We start from the raw sequence: 19,895 nt of genomic DNA, 5'->3' as shown, positions 1-19,895 counted from the left end.
GGCAAGCCATTTAATTTCTGTTTCACTCAGTTTCTTCAAATATAAAATGGGGGTAATAATAGTAGCTACTATGATTGTTGTGAGGATAAAATGACCTAATATTTGAAAAGCATCTGGTACATATTAGGCAGTTGGCACTATATAAATACTAGCTATTATTATTATTAATGTTGGTATTTTTACTATTACTATTCCAAAGCTAGACTCAGCAAGCTCAGTAATTTTTCTTTTAAACTCAAACCTTCCCATTTACCCACAGAGAGTGGGCAAAGAAAAGTCACCAGAAAAAACCCATTACTTTTTTGATTTCCTGACCTCTTTCTGACCTCCTCGCCCTTTGAATGGTCCCTGACAAATGAATCATTCATAAATATAAGAGTCTATGGAAAGTCCAATTGGAACTTTCAGATATCCTTAATGAAGTGAAAAGTAGACCACTCAAAATCTGAAAGACTACTTGGGCCATTATAATGCAATAAAAAACAGAATGCCAATTGAAATGATTGGCACTGTTTTTAAGAAGACCAATAAATGGATAAATATTTAGTAATCAGAAAGAGAAATCAAATGATCAAAATTAGAAGTGTGAAAGCAGAGATCACAAAAATCAAAAGAAATGAAGAAAATTAGCATGAATTACTACACATCTTTATGGTAATAAATTTGAGAATCTGAAGACTATCTACAAACACATTAAAGATTCAAATTGACAAAACAGGAAAAGGATAAACTAAATTGACCAATCTCAGAGGGAGGAGAGAGGTAGGTCATTCATTGATGCACACTCCTATAAAAATACACAATATCTAGACAAATTGACAAGTGAATTCTACCAAAGTTTCAAAGAGGAAATAAACATTATGTTATATAGGAATAATCTATTTAAATATAGAAAAAGACTAAATGCTACCTGGTTCTTTCTCTGAGGCAAATATAGTTTTCATCCCTAAGCCTGACAAGGACTAAAATGGAAACCTGAAGAACAAATGAATATTTCAGTTTTTGGAAACATTTGCAATGCTGTTGAAGATGGATATTCCCTCAGGTGGTACAGATTGCAGCTCATTCATGCCTTTTCATCTTGCACAATTCTTGTCCACTTCTAAAAGATCTTCCACAAAAGGTCCATCTAACATGTTAAGGGGTTTTCCTCCAGATCTGACATTGTGTGGATGCCACTGGAGCCAGTGGGCTATTTATCTGCTATCTCTCCCTTTCCTACAGGATGGGCCACATTTTCTGGTTTTATATCACTCTGATGACATCCCTTACCCCACTTCTTTTGAGCAATTCTTAATCTGTTCTGTGTCCATTTAGTCCCCATTTATCACCACTCAACTTTCTTCTGGGATTTTGGAAGTCCATGACTCAATACCACAGTATATCAGCAGATACTGATGTTAAAAGATTTGATTTTTTATTTTGTGGAGAAACTTCTCCCTGAGACATTGAAAGTTTCTATATCACTTCCTGAAGGCAATCCAGCTCAATTTCTTTCTCCTTTTCAATTTAGGATGCATATAATTGTCCATCCATAGAGCCTATCCAATACCCACATGCAAGCACATTCATACACACAAAATTTTCTAATTGACTGGATTTGTAGTTGCCCATCCAACTGCCTATCACAGATGTAAAATAGTCATTGTTCACCCACTTGGTTTTTCCTGTGTGGATAGTTTGATCAAACTCTTTTGGGTGATTATGAATCTCAGTTAGGAGATGCTTCTGGGTTGTTCACATGAATCTTTGATTTTAACATGTACCTGGGAAATTGTGGAAAAGAATCTTTAAGGTGGGGGCAGCTGGGTAGTTCTGTTAAGGATTTTTACATTTGCTAAAAAAGCATCTTAAAGAAATTTTGGTGCTGTCATCTCCTAATGAATAGCAGAATTGGCAATTATTTAATATAGAACCTGGATATGATAAGCATTGTATATTTGCCTTGTTATTCTATTGATTGGCTACAAAAGTCTCATAACTGATAATTGTGTATGAAGTTTTCAATATGATTGGTTTAAAGTAAAATTGTGAATTCCTAATTTATTGTTCTTCTTATAGTTCTACTGTTAATAAAATGAGAACCACAAGGTTTTGGTTGGTTTTTACCATCCCAACTAGTTTTTGGAGAAGTAAAATTTGAGAAGTTATCCTAAATTGTATTGAGATCTGCTTTTTAATATTTTAGCAGGTAACTTGGAACCATCGAAACAAATCTGTTAGAGAAGAGACCTAACTCTGAATGTCCAAGAGAAGTTTTTGGAGATCAAACAACCATATAGAACATCTGATATTCAAAATGAAAATTTATGGACATTGAGGATGGGCTACTAAAATGCAAAAAGAGACTCAATGTTAATTGATGCTGATATTCATTATTATATTGCTTTGGCTTTTTGTTTCTCTGTATCTGTACATTGAGTTCTTCTGTTTCTTAATATTTTCATGAGTATTGTGTTGAGATACCCACAACTGATTATGACCAAAAATTATGTCCACTAAATTCTTCCTCTTTGGCCATCAGGAACTAAAAGCCCCTCAACCCAAAAGGGGGAAATGTCAAGGGTTAAAAAGTTTCAAATGGCTTGGAGATATTAAGAATTGCCTTGGAACACCAGGATCAGCTTGATACTCCAGTGACATATGTCCTAGAAATAACTTTGAAATGTTCCTGACACAAGAAAAGGTCAGAATACCCTGAACAATGCCCTGCTTCCCTCTATCTTATAGAAGTCACATCCTGGCTTACATTTCAAGCAGTTTTATAATTGTTGCTTGTTTGCTTCTAACATAGTTTAGAACCAAAACAAAACGAGATACTCGCAAATCATTGAAGATTTAACAAAAAACAAGTCTATTTAACAATATCATAAAAAGAATACCTAGCAAGAATGTGGTATTATTTCAGGTGGATGCAACTTTCCTGATTTCACCTTTGCTAAGGAGGTATACCAGGCAGAAGCATGCGAGCCTGAGGAGCCCCAAACTTTGTGTACTTGGGTGAAAAGGAAGCTATATTAATGGTTTAAGCCTTAGTCCCTTGTAGCAATTATCTTTGAGAGTGGTTTCATTCTGTTTTAAGGAAAAATTAGCACAGGATGTGTGGAAAAAATATTGTTCCTATACCATTTGTTCATTAAAATATATATTTCATGTAGTGAAATATTATTAAGCTGTAAGAAACTATGAATAAATTCAAAGAAACATGGGAAAATATGTGTGAAATAAACAGAATCAGGAGAATAACATATATAATTACAATCCACAGTTTCCTAACCCTGGCTGAACTCATCTTGAACTTCTTTGACTTATTCACAATGCCAGGAGAAAACTCATCATTGAGAAATCTCATCTTGCAAGATCCAATTAATCTTGTTACTCATATCTTATCAGTACCTTTTGGTCTTCTGGAAGGGTGGACCCATAAACTCTGGCATTTAAGCAGAAAGAATAGAATAGACATCTCCACAGACATCTTTTCATTTCTCCTACAACTTCACTAATTTTGGAATTCTTTAACTTTTTCACCATTTCCTCTCACCCCCCATACTGTCACTTCCCTCTTTAGCTTCCTTCTGTGTTGTCTTCTCCCATTAGACTGTAAATTCTTTGTGCTTAGCATAGTCTGATACATAGTAAATGCTTAGTAAGTGTTTATTGGCTATTGACCATGGACAATTACTACAGTAAAATGAATGAAATCAACAATAAAAGGAAGCCAAATTCTGATGAACTCAAAACGTCAGTTCTTTCTTTCTAGGTGCTTTACAGTATTAAAATTGTCTTTTTTTTTTTTAACTTTGGAATGCTAGATTTTTGACTTTAATGTTCCTGGGCGTTTTAATTTTGAGGTTTCCTTCAGGAAGTGATTAGTGATTATTTCTATTTTCACTTTCCCTTCTTGTTCTAATATATCTGGGCAGTTTTCTTTCATGATTTCTTTAAAATCTAGGTTTTTTTTTGGTCACAGATTTCATGTAGTCCAATGATTCTTAAATTGTTTCTCCTTGATCTACTTACCATATCAGTTGTTTTTGATATGACATCTTATGTTTTCTTCTATTTTAAAAATCTATTGAGTTTGTTTTAATGTTTCTTGTTGCCTCATGGAGTCATTCATTTCTGTTAGGTCCATTGTATTTTGGTAAATTTTAGTAAAATGTTATACAACTTGTGCTAAGATAATTCTTTTCCCATGTCTTTACCTTTAGCATTCATTTCTTTTCCTATTTATTTCTCTAACACTCTCATTTCATTTTTGTTGTTGCTCAATTGTTTTTCAGTTATGTCTGACTCTTCATGATCCCATTTAGGTTTTCTTGGCAGACACTAAGGTGGTCTGCTGTTTCCTTCTCCAGTTCATTTTACACATGAGGAAACCAAGGCAAACAGAGTTAAGTGAGTTGCCCAAGGTCACACAACTAGTAAGTATATGAGGTCATATTTATTTATTATTTTTTATGAGGCCATATTTAAACTCAAGATAGTCTTCTTGACTCCAGGCCTGACACTCTCTCTACTGTACCCAACAAAATAAATTAAAAATCTTTTAAAACTCTTGCTTCATTTCTTCTAGAAATTCTAGTTAAACTTGTACCCAAACTGTTTTTTTCTTTGAAGTTTTGCTTATATATATGTATATATATATATATATATATATATATATATATATATATATATTAGAGTCATTCTCATTATTGAGATAGGTGTCCCTGTCACCATAATAACTCTTTATAGTGGGATTATTTCTTTTTTTATTTTGGACAAGGGTTACACATTTAGAATGCCAACAGATAAGTTAATGTTTATAAACAGTCTAGAAGCTTTGTGATTCTTAGCAGCATCTGCCTCTATCATTGCAGAAGCATAAAGTAGCCACTAAGGCCTGAGGACCATTTTGCATTTTTAGTATGGCCAAATAATCACTTAATGGGCAACCTACTGGTGATGAGCCTCTCTGTATTTAGCTAGGTTAGTCTCCAGAAAGTAGACATATATTGTTGCCAGGACCATATATAAAGCCTTTTCTAGCATGGTGGAACCTGCTAAATAATTTACCTTTGTGTGTTCTAAATCCTTCCTGATTAAATGCAAATCAAAACAACTCTAAGGTGCCATCTGACACTTAGCAGATTAGCTAATATGACAGTAAAGGAAAATAATAAATGTTGGAGGGGATATGGCAAAATTGGGACACTAATGCATTGCTGGTGGAGTTGTGAATTGATCCAACCATTCTGGAAGGCAATTTGGAACTATGCCCAAAGGGCTTTAAAAGAATGCATATCTTTTGATCCAGTTATACCACTACTAGGTTTGTACTCTAAAGAGATAATAAAGAAAAATGTTTGTACAAAAATATTCATAGCTGCACTCTTTGTGGTGGCAAAAAATTGGAAAATGAGGGGGGTGTCCCTCAATTGAGGAATTCCTGAACAAATTGTGGTATATGATGGTGATGGAATACTATTGTGTTTTAAGGAATGATGAATTCGAGGATTTCTTTATGAACTAGGAGAACCTCCAGGAACTGACACAGAGTGAAATAAGCAGAACCAAAAGAACATTATACACAGAAAATGAAACAATGTGGAACAATCCAATGTAATGGACTTTACTACTACAAGACAATCTCAAGGGATTTATGAGAAAGAATGCTATTCACATTGAGAGAAAGAACTATGGGAGTAGAAAAACAGCAGAAAAACAAATGGTTTATGTGTTTATATGGATATATGATTGGGGGTTTTGGTTTTAAAAGATTGTTCTACTGCAAAAATGAATAATATGGAAATAGGTGTAAGTGATAACATTTGTATAACCCAGTGGAAGTGCTTATTGGATATGAGAGGGAAGAGGGGAGGGAAAGAAAATGAATTATGTAAAAAATGGGAAAATGTTTTTAAAAGAAAATATAAAAAAAATTTTTTACCTTTGCTGGTAAAATCTTTTAGAATGTAAGATCATTTCCACTGAACACTGATACCTGGAGTAGAACTTTGTGGAGGTGTTAAAGAATACTGACACAAATATACCAATAATAACAAATGGAATACAACATGTCAAATATTGTTTATAACTTAAATAAGACCCATGCCAGGAATGCATATTTAATAGTTGGGGGAAATCACCATAATAATAAGTCCTATCAATAATAAAAAAGTATAAAATATAAAAGAAAGATCTTTAATAAAATACATTCATTCACAAATCTTTAAAAATTTAAACACAGGCATAAAGACTTTCTTTCATATGATAATAAGACTGAGTTTAAAGGCCACTAGGGGTAAGTGACTTGCCCAGGGTCATACTTTTAGGAAGTATCTGATTTCAAATTTGAACCCAGGTCCTACTGACTCCAGGCTGATACCCTATCCACTGTTCCATCTAGCTGCCTGTGTGTGTGTGTGCGCGCGTGCGCGTGCATGTATGCACGTGCATAATAGAAGCCTGACAAACTGCATGGGTGAAGTTTATTGAATAATCTCTTAAATAGTAACATTAAGCAGAACATAGACCAGTGAAATGTTTGTTACTCACCTACGATGTTTATCACTCACATGGATGTTCAGAATCCCAGTGGGGGAGGGATTCCCTCTATATGATAAGATCCTCCAGGAACTGTTTATAGATGACACTGTGCTGACTCTAACAGGCCCCCAAATATTAGTTTCCTCAGTAAACTCTAAAGGCCACTCTAAAGAGGTCAGGTCTAAATCCACAGAGGAAAAAATAAGTAGACAAATGCATACTGTCAATAGCAATCTGTTGGCTGGGCAGCCCTATGTGTTGGTCTATTACTGCACACCTCTGGGATGGGCCCTTTCAATGGATGATGAGCTAGAACCAGAAGCAAATGAGAATTTATGCTGAAACAAATACTGGAAACTGTGAAGCATTCTTAGTGATTCTGAGCTTCTTTCTGATATAAAAGACTCTCTTAAATGCAATATTTTCCTGGTGATATTGCATGACAATGACATGAAAGACTGTTCTCAGAGGAATTAAAATTTAGGCAACCTGAAGTGCATTTGAAAGAGATAAGCTGGCTGGAAGCAGGCTGTCACATGTCAACAGGGATGATTTGTGAATGAGGAACAGTTATAAAAGACACCATCAAGAACTCAGATGATATGAAAAAGCAGTGGGCCCACTAAGATCAAAAAAAAATCTTAACGGGCTAAAACATTGGCTGGCAAGGGTAACTACATGGCAAGACCTATACTTTTGAAAAATCAATTTGCAGCTGAGCAGAAAACAGATTTTAGTGGGGACAGACTTCAGGCAGGGAATCCAATTAGAAGGTTATTGCAATAGTCCAGGTAAGAGGTGATGAGGGCCTGAATTAGGGTGATAGCCGTGTGAGTAGAAAGTAGAGGACATATATGAGAGATGTTGTAGAGAAAGAAACCATGATAAATGGATATATGAGGTAGAATCAAGGATGATGCTGGTTTTGAATTTAAATCACTAAAAGGATTATGATCAGGAGAAAGACTGTCAGAGAGGAAGAAAATGAAGAGGTAAGGGGGTTGGGGTGTGCTTAGGCAAGTTGGTTGGATCTTTATGGAGAGGTCCAAAAAAGCATCCCATAGATACCAATATTTCAGTTCTTTGGGATTTTACCCCCTGTAGCTGATCTTAATTCTTTCAATGTCTTAAAGTTAATATTCCCAACATTCCTCAATATTCTCAACAGCTTCTAATCTAGTTCAGGCTTCAGGTCTGCTAACCTACACTGGCACAACAGCCTTTTCATTAGCTTCCCCACCTCTGCTCTTTCCCCCTTACAATATATTCTGCTCAATTATTCCTCCTAAAGTGAAAAGCTCCAATTACATCATGCAGAAACTTCAATGGTGTCTCACTGACCACAGAATAAAACACCCACTTCTTAGTCCAGCATTCAAGCACCCTCTCCCTCTGACTCCAAGTATTTGGCAACTATTTTCAACTATTCCTTTAACACTCACTCTTGGCTCCAACCAAAGTAGATTATTCATCTCCATTCTCCTAATCCCAACCCATTCCAGATAGTAGGGTCACACCTAGCTTTGCACTTAAACTCATGATGTTCCTCCTGCCCAAAATGCCCTTCTTTTGCCCCTCTGCATATCTCCAACTCTTGATCTTCCTAGGTCCATCTCCCCTCATGTACTTCCTGCAGCCTTTCATAACCTCTTCAAACCATAGTGAGCTTCCCCCACCCCCACCCCCACCCCCACCCCCAGGATGCCTATAGAACTTGGTGTCTATATGAATAATTGACCTCGATAAGGCAGGCAAACTAAAACATTATGTGAGAGAAAACTAATCCATTTCATACATTTTGACAATAGTTATGTATTGTCTCCGGTTATTGTTAGGCTTTTTATGTCTAATATCTATCTAGTTCTACCCCTAATCGGCAAGATTAGGGCCTAGGTCAGTTCATTTTTGTCTCTTCCTCTGACTAGCTAATGTCTTTCTCTTCAATGCTGCCTTCCTTTTACTCTGTGGTAGCTCATGCATAAAGCCTCCCCTACTAAAATGCAAGCTACTTGAGGCAGGGCCTATCTTTGTTTTTTCTTTGTATCACCAGACAGAATGCCAGGCATATAGTAAGCAATAAATGTTTGTTTGACTGATTGATGGCTCTGACAAGGCACATTTGGATTAGAGACACAGGGGAAATGAGATTGTCATATTCAGATCCTTGATTCATATCCACTGGGGAAAAGTTCCTAAATGTTATAGCTACCTAGACCCAGAACATTGCATGCTATCACAAAAAATTTCCTAACACTTAGTATTGTCCAAAAGGAGAATTGCCTGGAGAAGTGGTAAGTTGGCCCTCCTTAGAGGTCTTCACTTGTCAGATATATTATAATGGGAATTCCTTTCAGAACTGTTGAAGTCCCCTTTAATTCTCAAATCCCATTATTTGGAAACAGAGGCCCTAGGTTTTATTCCCAGCTCTGCTGTAATCTCAGGCAAGTCACATAGCCTCTCTGGGCTTATCTGTAAAATAAGGTTGGATGAGATGTCCTCTAAGGCCTCCTCCAATTCTTTATCCGAGCTTCTTTGGTGTGGCTCTCCCTTTCACTGTGATAGTCCTCTAGTGTGGCCTTTTCTGATTCAGGTACCCCTTCTAGGAAATGGCTCTCCCTTTTATATGATTTTTGCCTCCCTTTCCATACAGGACTCCTTGAAGCCTTTAGAGTGATCCATAGACTTCTTAGTAGTGACTTGTCCCTTATACAGTAAAACCCCCTCTTCTGGAAATGGTGCCTCTCCCACCTGCAAGGTAATCTCTGTTTTATCCATCTTCTTCCTTTCACATTTGTCATGCTCTGTGATCCTCCTGTTAAGTTCACAGTAGGCTCTCTGCAGCTGTTGGGGGCAGAGAGTAAGATTGGTTGAGTCTTGGTCTCCTCTCAATAGAAGGCTCTTGTTGAGGATCTGGCTTTGGATTTAAGAATTCTAGGTTTGGGAAATCTGATTTGGGAGATGCTGGGTTAGAGAGACCTAGGGGTGGATGTACCCAGGAGTAGGAGGCTAGATTTATGTTTAAGGGACCTAGGTTGTAAGGATTTGGGGTTTTTGATAAATGCTGGGTTGCTGAGGTCCATGGAATGAGGCAGATAGCTTTGAGGGATTCAGTTTGAGGGGAAGACACAAGCATAAATGACTGAGGAGAAAGGAGAGTGAAAGAAACAAGTGTGACTGCACAGGAACCTTGATGACTAATTCAAATTCTAAACAGACACATACAGAAAAATGGAAGCAAGAGCAGGTAACTGAGGATGAATACAAAAGGATAGTACTATCCTGTAAGAAGAATGTCAAGAGGGTTGAAGAACACAGAGAACACAATGAATTGGGAAGGCATGCTAAGGACAACAACCCAGGCTTTTTAGTTATTTTGTGACCAAGAGGAGGATTAAAAACTGGGAAGGACTGCTACTTTGAGTGGATGACAGTGGATGAGAATGAGAAGGCAGTTTGCTTTTGTTTTCTTTTCCAAGAAAAACAATTCTTGTTTAGGAAAGAACAAAACAAAAATAATTAGTAAAAAGTAGAAAATTAAGTCAAGGGGGCAGCTGGGTAGCTTAGTGGATTGAGAGCCAGGTCTAGAGATGGGAGGTCCTAGGTTCAAATCTGGCCTCAGACACTTCCCAGCTGTGTGACCCTGGGCAAGTCACTTGACCCCCATTGCCTAGCCCTTACCACTCTTCTGCCTTGGAGCCAATATACAGTATTGACTCCAAGACGGAAGGTAAGGGTTTAAAAAAAAAAAGAAAATTAAGACAAGTGAAATGGTGAAAGAGAACCCAATTTTCCTCAGCAAGTTTAAGTCAGTGATTGGACTTTGTCCCATGACAATGAAAACAAACAAAACTGGCGGATATAATTACTGATGTGCTGTCCATGATCCTTGAAAAATCTTGGAGAATGGTAAAGTTTGCTACATAATTGGAAAATGATAAAATTGTCCCAATTTCCAAAATAGAGAAAAGAGTGGAGCTGTAAACTATAGGACATTGAGCTTGATTCTATTACTGGCAAAATTCTGGAAGACTTACTAAAGGGGTGGTCCTAGGTTCAAATCTGGCCTCAGATGCTTCCCAGTTGTGTGACCCTGGGCAAGTCACTTGACCCCCATTGCCTAGCCCTTACCACTCTTCTGCCTTGAACCAATACACAGTATTGATTCCAAGACAGAAGGTTAGGATTTAAAAAAAAAAAGAATATATCAGGTTCAATGAGATCAGATTATGCCAGATTAAACTTCATTTTCTTTCCTGACAGAGTAGCTAGGCTGGTCGATAAGAGGAATAATGTAGACAACATTAAAGAAATAATTCAGTGCATTATCTCATGTTAGTTTGGTGGACAAAATGGAGAAATGTGGATTCAGAATTGGCTGAATGACTAGAATCAAAGAGTAGTCATTACATTAATGGGCTCATGTCAAGTTGAAGTGTGGTCTGAGAAGTCTACTCAGTCCTATGATATTAGTTTTTTTCTATAAATGCCTTGAAGCCAGGGAAGGCATAGTTATTAAATTTTCTAGATGACATGAAACTAAGAGGAATCTCTAATACACTACATGATAAAAGTAGGGTTCACAAAAATTAGAACAATGGAATGAATCAAATAAGATAAAATGTAACAGGGACAAATGTAAATTCTGACACTTGGATTTAAAAAGCCAACTTCACAGATACAGAGTGGGGGATGACTATATGACTATATTAGAGTTACTGTGAAAAGGATAAGGGGTTTTTACTGAACTTCATGATCAATAGGATTTAATAGTGGAAATGGTATCTCTAAATGCCATTTAGTTCTCTTCCCTAAACTGTATTAAGAGATTAAGAGAGGTATAGTTCTACTGTCTGCTTTGTTCAGACTACATATCAATGATTGTGATTAATGCTACTCTTACTGGTTGGAATATATCCAGAAAAGAGTGGTGAGAGCACTGGAGAATATGCCATATTGACTGAAGGGACTAGGGATATTTGATCTGAAGAAGACACTTAGGAGGGACATGATTTTTTTACCCAGTCATTTTTCAGTCATATCCCACTCTTTGTGACCCCATTTGGGGTTTTCTTGGCAAAGATACTAGAATGATTTGCCTTTTCCTTCTCTAGCTCATTTTTACAGATGAAGAAATGGAGGCAAACAGTTAAGTGACTTGCCTTGGGTAACACATATAGTAAGTGATTAAGGCTGGATTTGAACTAAGATCTTCCTTACTCCAGACCCAGTGCTCTATTCAGTGGGTCATCCCAACTACCCAGAAGGGACATATCTGCCTTCATGTATGAAAGGTGTCAGATGTACTTTTTAACTCTTAGGAGGAGGAACTAGGGATAATAAATGGAAGTTGCAGACAGGCTGATGTAAGCTGCATATAAGAAAACATTTTCTAGTAATCAGAGTTGTTCAAAAGTTCCCTCTCAAGAAGTTTTAAAAGCAGGGGTGGATGGCCACTGAGTGATGCTGTTGAGGGTATTCATGATAAAAATAGGGGTTGTACTAGGTGTTCTATGAGATCCCTTTCAATTTGAATTCAATGGGTTTGGGAACCTACATGGGGGAGTCAGGCTCTGAGTTTGTGGGGGGGTGATTTTGAGGGACCATGGGGTTGTGGTCTTGTCCATATTAACCTCCTTATGACATCGTTCCTGCTCCTTCTGCAGCTCTTGCACATTGGTAGCCATTCTGTAAGGTAGAAGTAAGGGTGGTGGTTTCCCTTAGTCAGTACCTTTAAGCATTAACTCTAGCCTTCACTTGCCCCACCCCAGGGCCTCTCATTTAATCCCTGAAACTTTCCCCTTTCCCTGGCCTGCCCTGCCCCATGAGCACCTCTTGGTTTCTATGTCCTTCTGCTTCTGGGCCTCTTGGGCCCGACGTTGCTGCTCAGCCTCCATCTTCTTCAGCATGGCATCTGTGAGACTCACATCCCAAGACCTCAAGACATCTACCACAGCATCCAAGGAGGCTACCTACAAGTGTTTACAAGTAAACAGATCTGTTTTTAAAAAATCTGTTTACAAGCAAACGGATGAAAGACATCATGAATACACATCAATGCCTACAAGTGAAGTGGGTATACACAACTGTTACTTATCCTGTAGGTTGGAGAGCTCGGATATTTTTATCTCTCTTTCACACTAGTCATTTTTAGATCATTTCTTACAGATATCTTCACAGTTACACAATGGACTATGAGAATATGGAGAATTTAATTAAATTTGTTGAAAAAAGTATTTGACTCAATGGAGCAAAATGCAACTCCAACAAAGTATCTTCCATAAATGTGTTAAAAAACATACCAGATAGTAATAAAAAAAGGAGTTATATCCTTGACACATATGTTCAACAATGTAAGAATCATTCTGGCCCTAGCTTTTGATATTTTCCTGTCTTAGAACTGATACTTAGACAAAAGGTAAGGATTTAAAAAAAAAGTCATTCTGGTATAATATTCGTGATTGTAGGTGTTTAGTATAGCAGATATTCATCACTGCCATTTCCTCCCTACCTTCTCTATCTCTGGAGATTTAATTGGTGATGCCCTTACAACAACTTACTCAATGTTTAGCATAGGGATGGTATAATTTTGCCCCCTACAGTCCATATGGTCTTCTTTGTCTTTTGCTTTGTAAAGTTTCTATTAAACAAAAAATTAGTAGTATGATCACAATAGCTCAGAGCCCTAAGTTAGAAAACTCCTAACATTTAGGTAAAGGTTTATTGTATTAATTTAAATTTATGTTTATATTTAACCAAGCCCTGACCAGAGAATATTATGAATTTTATTTATAATCTCTATTTTTAAGCTTTGCAGAGAAAAGAAATTATATAGGACTGGGCCCTCTGTTCTAGACGAAAACCCTTATGAACTAATCTTTGAGATAAGATCTCAAAAGAATGGGACACCCTAGGCCCTTCCCCAGTTGGTAAAGATAAATAAAAAATCAATTTTGTTCATTTGTCTAAAGATGTAAAAAATGCTTCTATTCAAATGGTCCTTCACAGTGACATCTGTTTAATGCTAACAGTATCATGGAGGTCTTGAACAATGCCCAAATAGAAGGATTCACTTTAAACCATGTGATTCTACAGGTTATGGAAGTCTGTAGCACTAAGTCTACATTTAAATTATACAAAGGCAGCAAGGTGGTGTCATAATATGCTAAACTTGAAGAAGGCCTGAGTTCAAATCCTATGTCAGACACTTAACAGTTTATGATTACCTCCCTTATTTATAAAATAGGGGTAATAATAGCACTTATTTACAAGATTGTTAAAAGGATCAAATGAGATAATATATGTAAAATGTTTTGTAAATATTCAAGCACTATGTAAATGCCATTTATTATAAATATTATGAATCAATATATGTAGTAATGCCCTTTGCCTCATATTCTCAATATACCTTTATTCGCTGAATCAGACCTAAATAAAAAAGAGCATTATCTTGAATTTCTAAGAAGTCTGAACCATGATTAGATCCATGATTAGAGGAAATATTTTTCATTATTATTAATCAAATGGAAAGAACCAAATTCAGAGAGGTGCCATCCTTTTTGTTTACTGTTGACAAAACCATAAGAGGGAATTATCCTTAGTTTTTCAGGAAGAATATGTGTGCTGACATTAACACTGTCATTTGGAAAATCATTCATTTGAAACCCAACTTGAAAATAATGTACTTTTGTATTTACATTGAAGAATAATTTTCTTCTTTTGGCAATTCCTTTGTTGATTCCCATAACAATAAAATGTAAATTAGAAGTTGTTTGGGTCAGACAACTCTAGACAGAAATCTCTCTCCAAGCTAGATACCTAAGTGATAAAGTAGATAAAGCACTAGACCTTAAGCTGGGAAAAGCTGAGTTAAAATCCCTTCTCAGACACTTACCAGCTCAGTGACCCTGGACAAATCATTTCATTTCTGCCTCAATTTCCTCATCTGTAAAGTATCAACTACCTCCCAGTGTTGTCATGAGGAGCAAATGAGATAACACCTGTAAAGTGCTTCGAATAACCTTGAACTGCTATAAATGCTATTATCATTATTGTTAGCTATTATTATCCAAACAGAATACTTGTATATTAATTAAAAAATATGTCACTGAAAGATATAGCTTATGTGAAGGGCAAGGGTTTTTCTGCCATAAAATACTTCTCTTTATAAATAATATCATACTAATTATATCATGACCCCAAATACTATATGACCACTCCAATGAGATCCACTGGCATTCAAAAGACTTTGACCCAGCAATCTACGTAATGAATGCCAAATGGATATTTCCCAGATTAGAATAGCAATTCACAGAGTTATTATTTTATCATATATCCTGAAAAAACCTTATGTAGAAGACTGGCCTGTCCTGTACTTGCATAATACTTGCAATGATCACAATGATCACAGGTTAGAGACTAATGACCCTGAGAATGGACATTTCTAGTATTAAGGGTTACCTCATGAGTAATCTTGAGTTTGAGTTCCAATTTGGTAGTTTATGGATTTCAGCCACCCTTGAAACAAAAATTCCACCAATATCCTCCCGGTTTTTAGATTATAAATATTAAATTTCCTGATGGTACTCTAAATGTGAGGTTCTTATCCAATGACAAGTGAGCCATATTAGTGGATGAAATGAGTTATTTCAATACTGAAATTCTCAATATAATTGAAACCAAAAGATATGAGGAAAGTGTAGTGGAATTGAATGAAACTGAACTTACAGATACAGATTCTCTCGGAGAAGCAAATAAAGAATTGATGAAATTGGTTTTACTATATGTCCAAAACAACAAAGAAATACCATGTCATGGGACACTTTGGCATCTCACATTGCATCTTATTTAAACAATTACAATAACCTCAATTCAATTCAATTCAGCAAGAATTGATAACTCTAATTCGTGTCTCTGCTTATAGGTCCTACTCTATTCAATCTTATTTTTCCTTTAAAAAAATGTTTTATTAATACTTTTAAGGAGAGGTCCTGTTTAATCTGATGAGTCTCTCAATTGGCTTGATGAGATTTCATAGTGTAGACTTGGCAAGACCCAGGAAGGACGGACACGTACTATAATTCCTTCCTGAGATGTCAGAACTCCTCTGATTGGTCCCCAGTGACTAGGGATGACTAATAGATGTCTAGATACTGAGAATCAATAGAAATGGTCTCCAGTCAAGGTAGTCATCTTTGCCAAAAGCAAGTTGTGAAATCAGTTTATCTCTTTTACCTATTTTTTTTTTTATGTATGCTCTTTCTTCCTTGGATTTGCAGAGCAGAGTGCGTCCAGGAAAAATGGAGGAACCTTCACTCTCTAAAGTAGCAGAAATGGATGGCTTGCCTTCTATTTTTCTGTTTCCTTTTCTAAGTACAGGTTAGAAACCAGTGACCCATTTCTAGTGTTAAGGGTTACTCCATGAGTAATCTTGAGTTTGAGTTTCCAGTTTGGCAGATCTTGGATCTGACTGAGAAACAGTTCATCTATAAGGAGATTTCCTTAACAAAGCATTTATCAGAAGAAGAAAAGTACTTCCAGTAGGATCACCCTTTAGCTAAGAGACCAAAACCTGGACATGCAAGTGGAGATCTGGATCTTACCAACCATATTGTTATGAATTGCTTAGTATGTTTGAGGAGAAAAGGAAATATTTAGTAGTGTTTTTCTTCCTGGTGGTGGAAGGACTGATGTTTCTAATAAGGGTAATAAGCTATTTGATTTCTGTATTTGTTCATGGATTCTTGTATATCCTTTGCATTTCCTCAGTGAGTAGAACAAAAATCGTTCAATATGCCATATCATATACCTATTGTACTTTTAGAGACTTTCCTATAGTTTTATTCTGGTATGGAAGTATAAGAAGTCAAATAAAACCCTTTGGGGTCATGTCCTCAGAAGAGAACCTTGCCTGTATGAGGCAGAGTCCTAAGATTCACTGGGTCATAGTTGGCATTTACATTACTATCATTTATCAATCCTTCCAATTTCAAAAGAATCACACTTTGTAGCAAAGAATCACAGAATTTTAAGACTTCAGTGGTTATTTAGTATAAACTTTAAAGTATTCTGAACTACCACCTGTTATAAGGAAGAGATAAATTTGCAGAGAAAAGAGGCATGAGACCAACAGGGAAAGATTCTGGAATGCTGGAAAGGAGGGTTGAGTTGGAAACTGAGAAGTAGTTAGTCTCTTTAGGGATTTGCTAACTGCAAGCAACTGGGAGGATTTGCTGCCAAATACTTGGTGGAGGTTCCTGTACCTTTCCTTGCTGTTGATACCTGTGTTTCCCTTGGAAGAAGATTTTTGAACCTGAAGCTAGCCTGAAACAACATCCAGTCATCTGCAGCTATCACTGAGTGGGAGGTCTGAGTCCATCTGGACTTGAGATCTTTTCTCTTGGGTTTCTCTCTAATCCGCCACAGACCAATACCTCTAATAACAATGAAAAGAGGTTTGGGTTAATGTAGGATAGCTAATCCTAGGGTTCAGGATTTTTAGATGAGAGAAGGGTGATAAGTGTAGTCCAACAACTCTCTGAAGACCCTTCTTTCAAAGGTGTAGTTTCTGGGGTCATTAGCTGGAAATTAGTGATAGTAATTCCCTTTTCCCTCCAAATCTCTCAAGAATAAATTTCAACTTCCAGTGATTTTTGCCTACTCTGTGACTGAGTGGTCTGTGTGCTGGACCCACAGACCAGGCTCTGGCCTGGGCAAGCCTGCCTTTCACCCACAGTACAAACCTTTGTTATTGGCCCAAAGCAGTTCAATTATCTCATCAAATTCCATCTCCCAAATACCCACCAAAACAAACCTAACAAATAGTCATCCAAACTCTTCCCAATGAATTCCAAGGAACAATAACTTATTACCTTATGAGGCAATCCATTCTGGTTATAGATAAAGAAGCTCTAAATGCTAGGAAGTTTTTCCCAATCAGCAGTCTTAAAATGGTCTCTTCACTACTTTTTTTTAAATCTTTACCTTCTGTCTTGGAATCAATACTGAGTATTGGTTCCAAAGCAGAAGAGCAGGAAGGCTAGGCAGCTGGGGTTAAGTGACTTGCCTAGGGTCATACAGCCATGGAGTATCTGGGGTCAGATCTGAACACAGGACCAATTCTCTCCAGGTCTGGCTCTATCTGGGGCTACCTATCTGCCCAACTCTTCACTACGTTCACTCATTGCTCTTTTTTTCTACCATTTGAGGCAAAATAGAATAAATCCAATCTCTTTCACATGAAGGCATTTCAAACATCTGTGTAACAATCCTTGGAAAGGGGTTGGCTGGCCACAAAAGCCCCTGGAATTTGTAGTTTTTCCCAGTTTGGGAAGAGGAGAAACGAGCACAACATCAATTCATGGGTGGGAGAGCAGGGTGCAGAGATTTTGCACATATAACAGCCAAAGTTTGAGGACTTTCAAGGAAACAAGGAGAGGTAACAGTTGTCCCATAATAGCAACGTGACCAGGGTTAAGAGCTGGTATCTGCCATACATGCAGTTCCTTCTTTAAAAACACAAGAAGTGACAGACAAGTTAGGAGGTATGTGTCCCAACTTAAATTCCTGTTGTATTTTTCTTAAATCTATTCTATTAAAGATTCATTTGCTGGATTTAGTATTATTTCCCATAAACACTTGTGGTCAATACTGCCTGTATGTTACTAGGTGTTCCTTTGTTTATGGCATGAGGATGAAATTAAGAGTCATGAAGGACAGTGCTCAAACTCGAACTCATTGTTAAGAGTTTTGTTTTCTAACTGGGGATATAAGCATGAACTATTTTGTAACTTCCCTTCTAAATGTAGAATTGTTATGACTTTAGTCCATGTGTTAAAAAACTACATTACAGATGTGATTCAAAGTTACATTATGGGAGCTCATCGGGGATCAACGTTTTTTCTCTCTTCTTGTCTTTTTTCTCTACTGCCCAAGAACTCATTATATATTTCCAGAGTTTGTTTTTTATTTTGATATTTAAAATTAATTTTATTATTATAATTTTATAACTTATTTGTTTTATTACTTGAGTTGGAATCTCACAGTTAAGTCCAATAATGTCTAACTTTGAGGAGAATTTTATGTCAACTGTCATGAATACAAATATTAATATACAGAAGGATTTATGGATATTTGGGGTAGACATTGTATATGTGGAACTGATGGACAATGTGAGTTAGGGGACATTAGGAAAGTTCATCTAAGATGGGGGTTAGGACAAACCACATAGATGTGCTATGTGAATTATCAAAGTCATGTGAACATAAAAAGTAACCAGGAAAAATTGGGAAAGCAAGTACACTAATGCAGTGTCGGTGGAGCTGTGAACTAATCTAGTCATCCTGGAAAGCAATATGGAACTATGTTCCCCCAAATTATTAAAATGTGCATACTCATTGCTCCCTAAATACTAGATCTGTATGCTAAAGAGATGAAACAAAGAGAGAAAAGACCCATGAGTACAAAAAATATTTATAGCAATTCTATTTGTGATGTCAAAGAATTGGAGGTTGAGGGAGTACTCCTTAATTGGGGAATGGGTAAACAAATTATGGTATATGAATATGATGGAATAACACTGTGCTGTAGGAAATGATGGAGATGGTTTCAGACAAATTTGGGAAGCATTGTATGAATCAATGCAAAGTGAAGTGAGTAAAATCAGGAAAACAATTTATATAGTATCAACAATATTATGAAGATCTATAACTTTGACAGATTGAGGAGCTCAGATTAAAACAATGACCATTCACAAATCCAGAGGACTCATGATGAAACATGCTACCCACTTCCTGAGAGAAGGGTGAAAGGCTCAGAGTGAAGAATGAGACTTTTTTCTTTTAAATGGCCAATGTAGGAGTTGGTTCTGCTTGATATTAGAATGTGACCTCCTTTAGTTCAGAGAAGGTCTTCCCCTTCCCTTCTTTTCCCATTCTTGTATTTGGCAACTAGGTGCACAGTGATAGAGTACTAAGCATGAATTTAGGAAGACTTTAGTTCATATCCAACCTTAGATACTTATTAGCAGTGTAACCCTGAATAAGTCCCTTAACTAGTCTGCCTCAGTTTTTTCAACTATAAAATGGGATGTCACTACTTACAGGGTTGTTATAAGAATTAAATATGCAATAATATTAATAAAGTGCTTAGTATAGTGTCTGGTACATAGTAGGCAGTTAATAAATGCTTATTCCTCTCCCTTCCCCGATCTGTATCCCCAGTACTTTGCACAGTGCCTGGCATATAGTAAATGCTTAATAGATTTTTATTTTCTTTCTTTCTTGATGATACTTGTTTGAAATAAGGTTTTGGATGGTTTTTTCCTCCTGGGAAAAGGAGGCAGAAGGAAGAGAAGGCAGATTTTCACT

General features: G+C 36.7%; 1 protein-coding gene across 1 annotated transcript in view; it reads right to left on the bottom strand.

Moving 5' to 3' along the window:
• Positions 1-19,895, bottom strand: part of IQANK1 (IQ motif and ankyrin repeat containing 1) — a 71,610-nt gene that overhangs the window by 7,558 nt on the left and 44,157 nt on the right. The window contains exons 10-12 of the mRNA XM_007488681.2: positions 12,361-12,500; positions 12,162-12,216; positions 9,280-9,372 (exon numbers count right to left, since the gene is read on the bottom strand). Coding sequence (XP_007488743.2) covers positions 9,280-9,372; positions 12,162-12,216; positions 12,361-12,500 — 288 coding nt within the window. The remainder of the gene's footprint in view (positions 1-9,279; positions 9,373-12,161; positions 12,217-12,360; positions 12,501-19,895) is intronic.

This window comes from Monodelphis domestica, chromosome 3, assembly GCF_027887165.1.
Source record: "Monodelphis domestica isolate mMonDom1 chromosome 3, mMonDom1.pri, whole genome shotgun sequence".
NCBI lineage: Eukaryota > Metazoa > Chordata > Mammalia > Didelphimorphia > Didelphidae > Monodelphis > Monodelphis domestica.
Note: the sequence above shows the minus strand (reverse complement) of the source record. Positions and strands in the feature narration are given on the sequence as shown.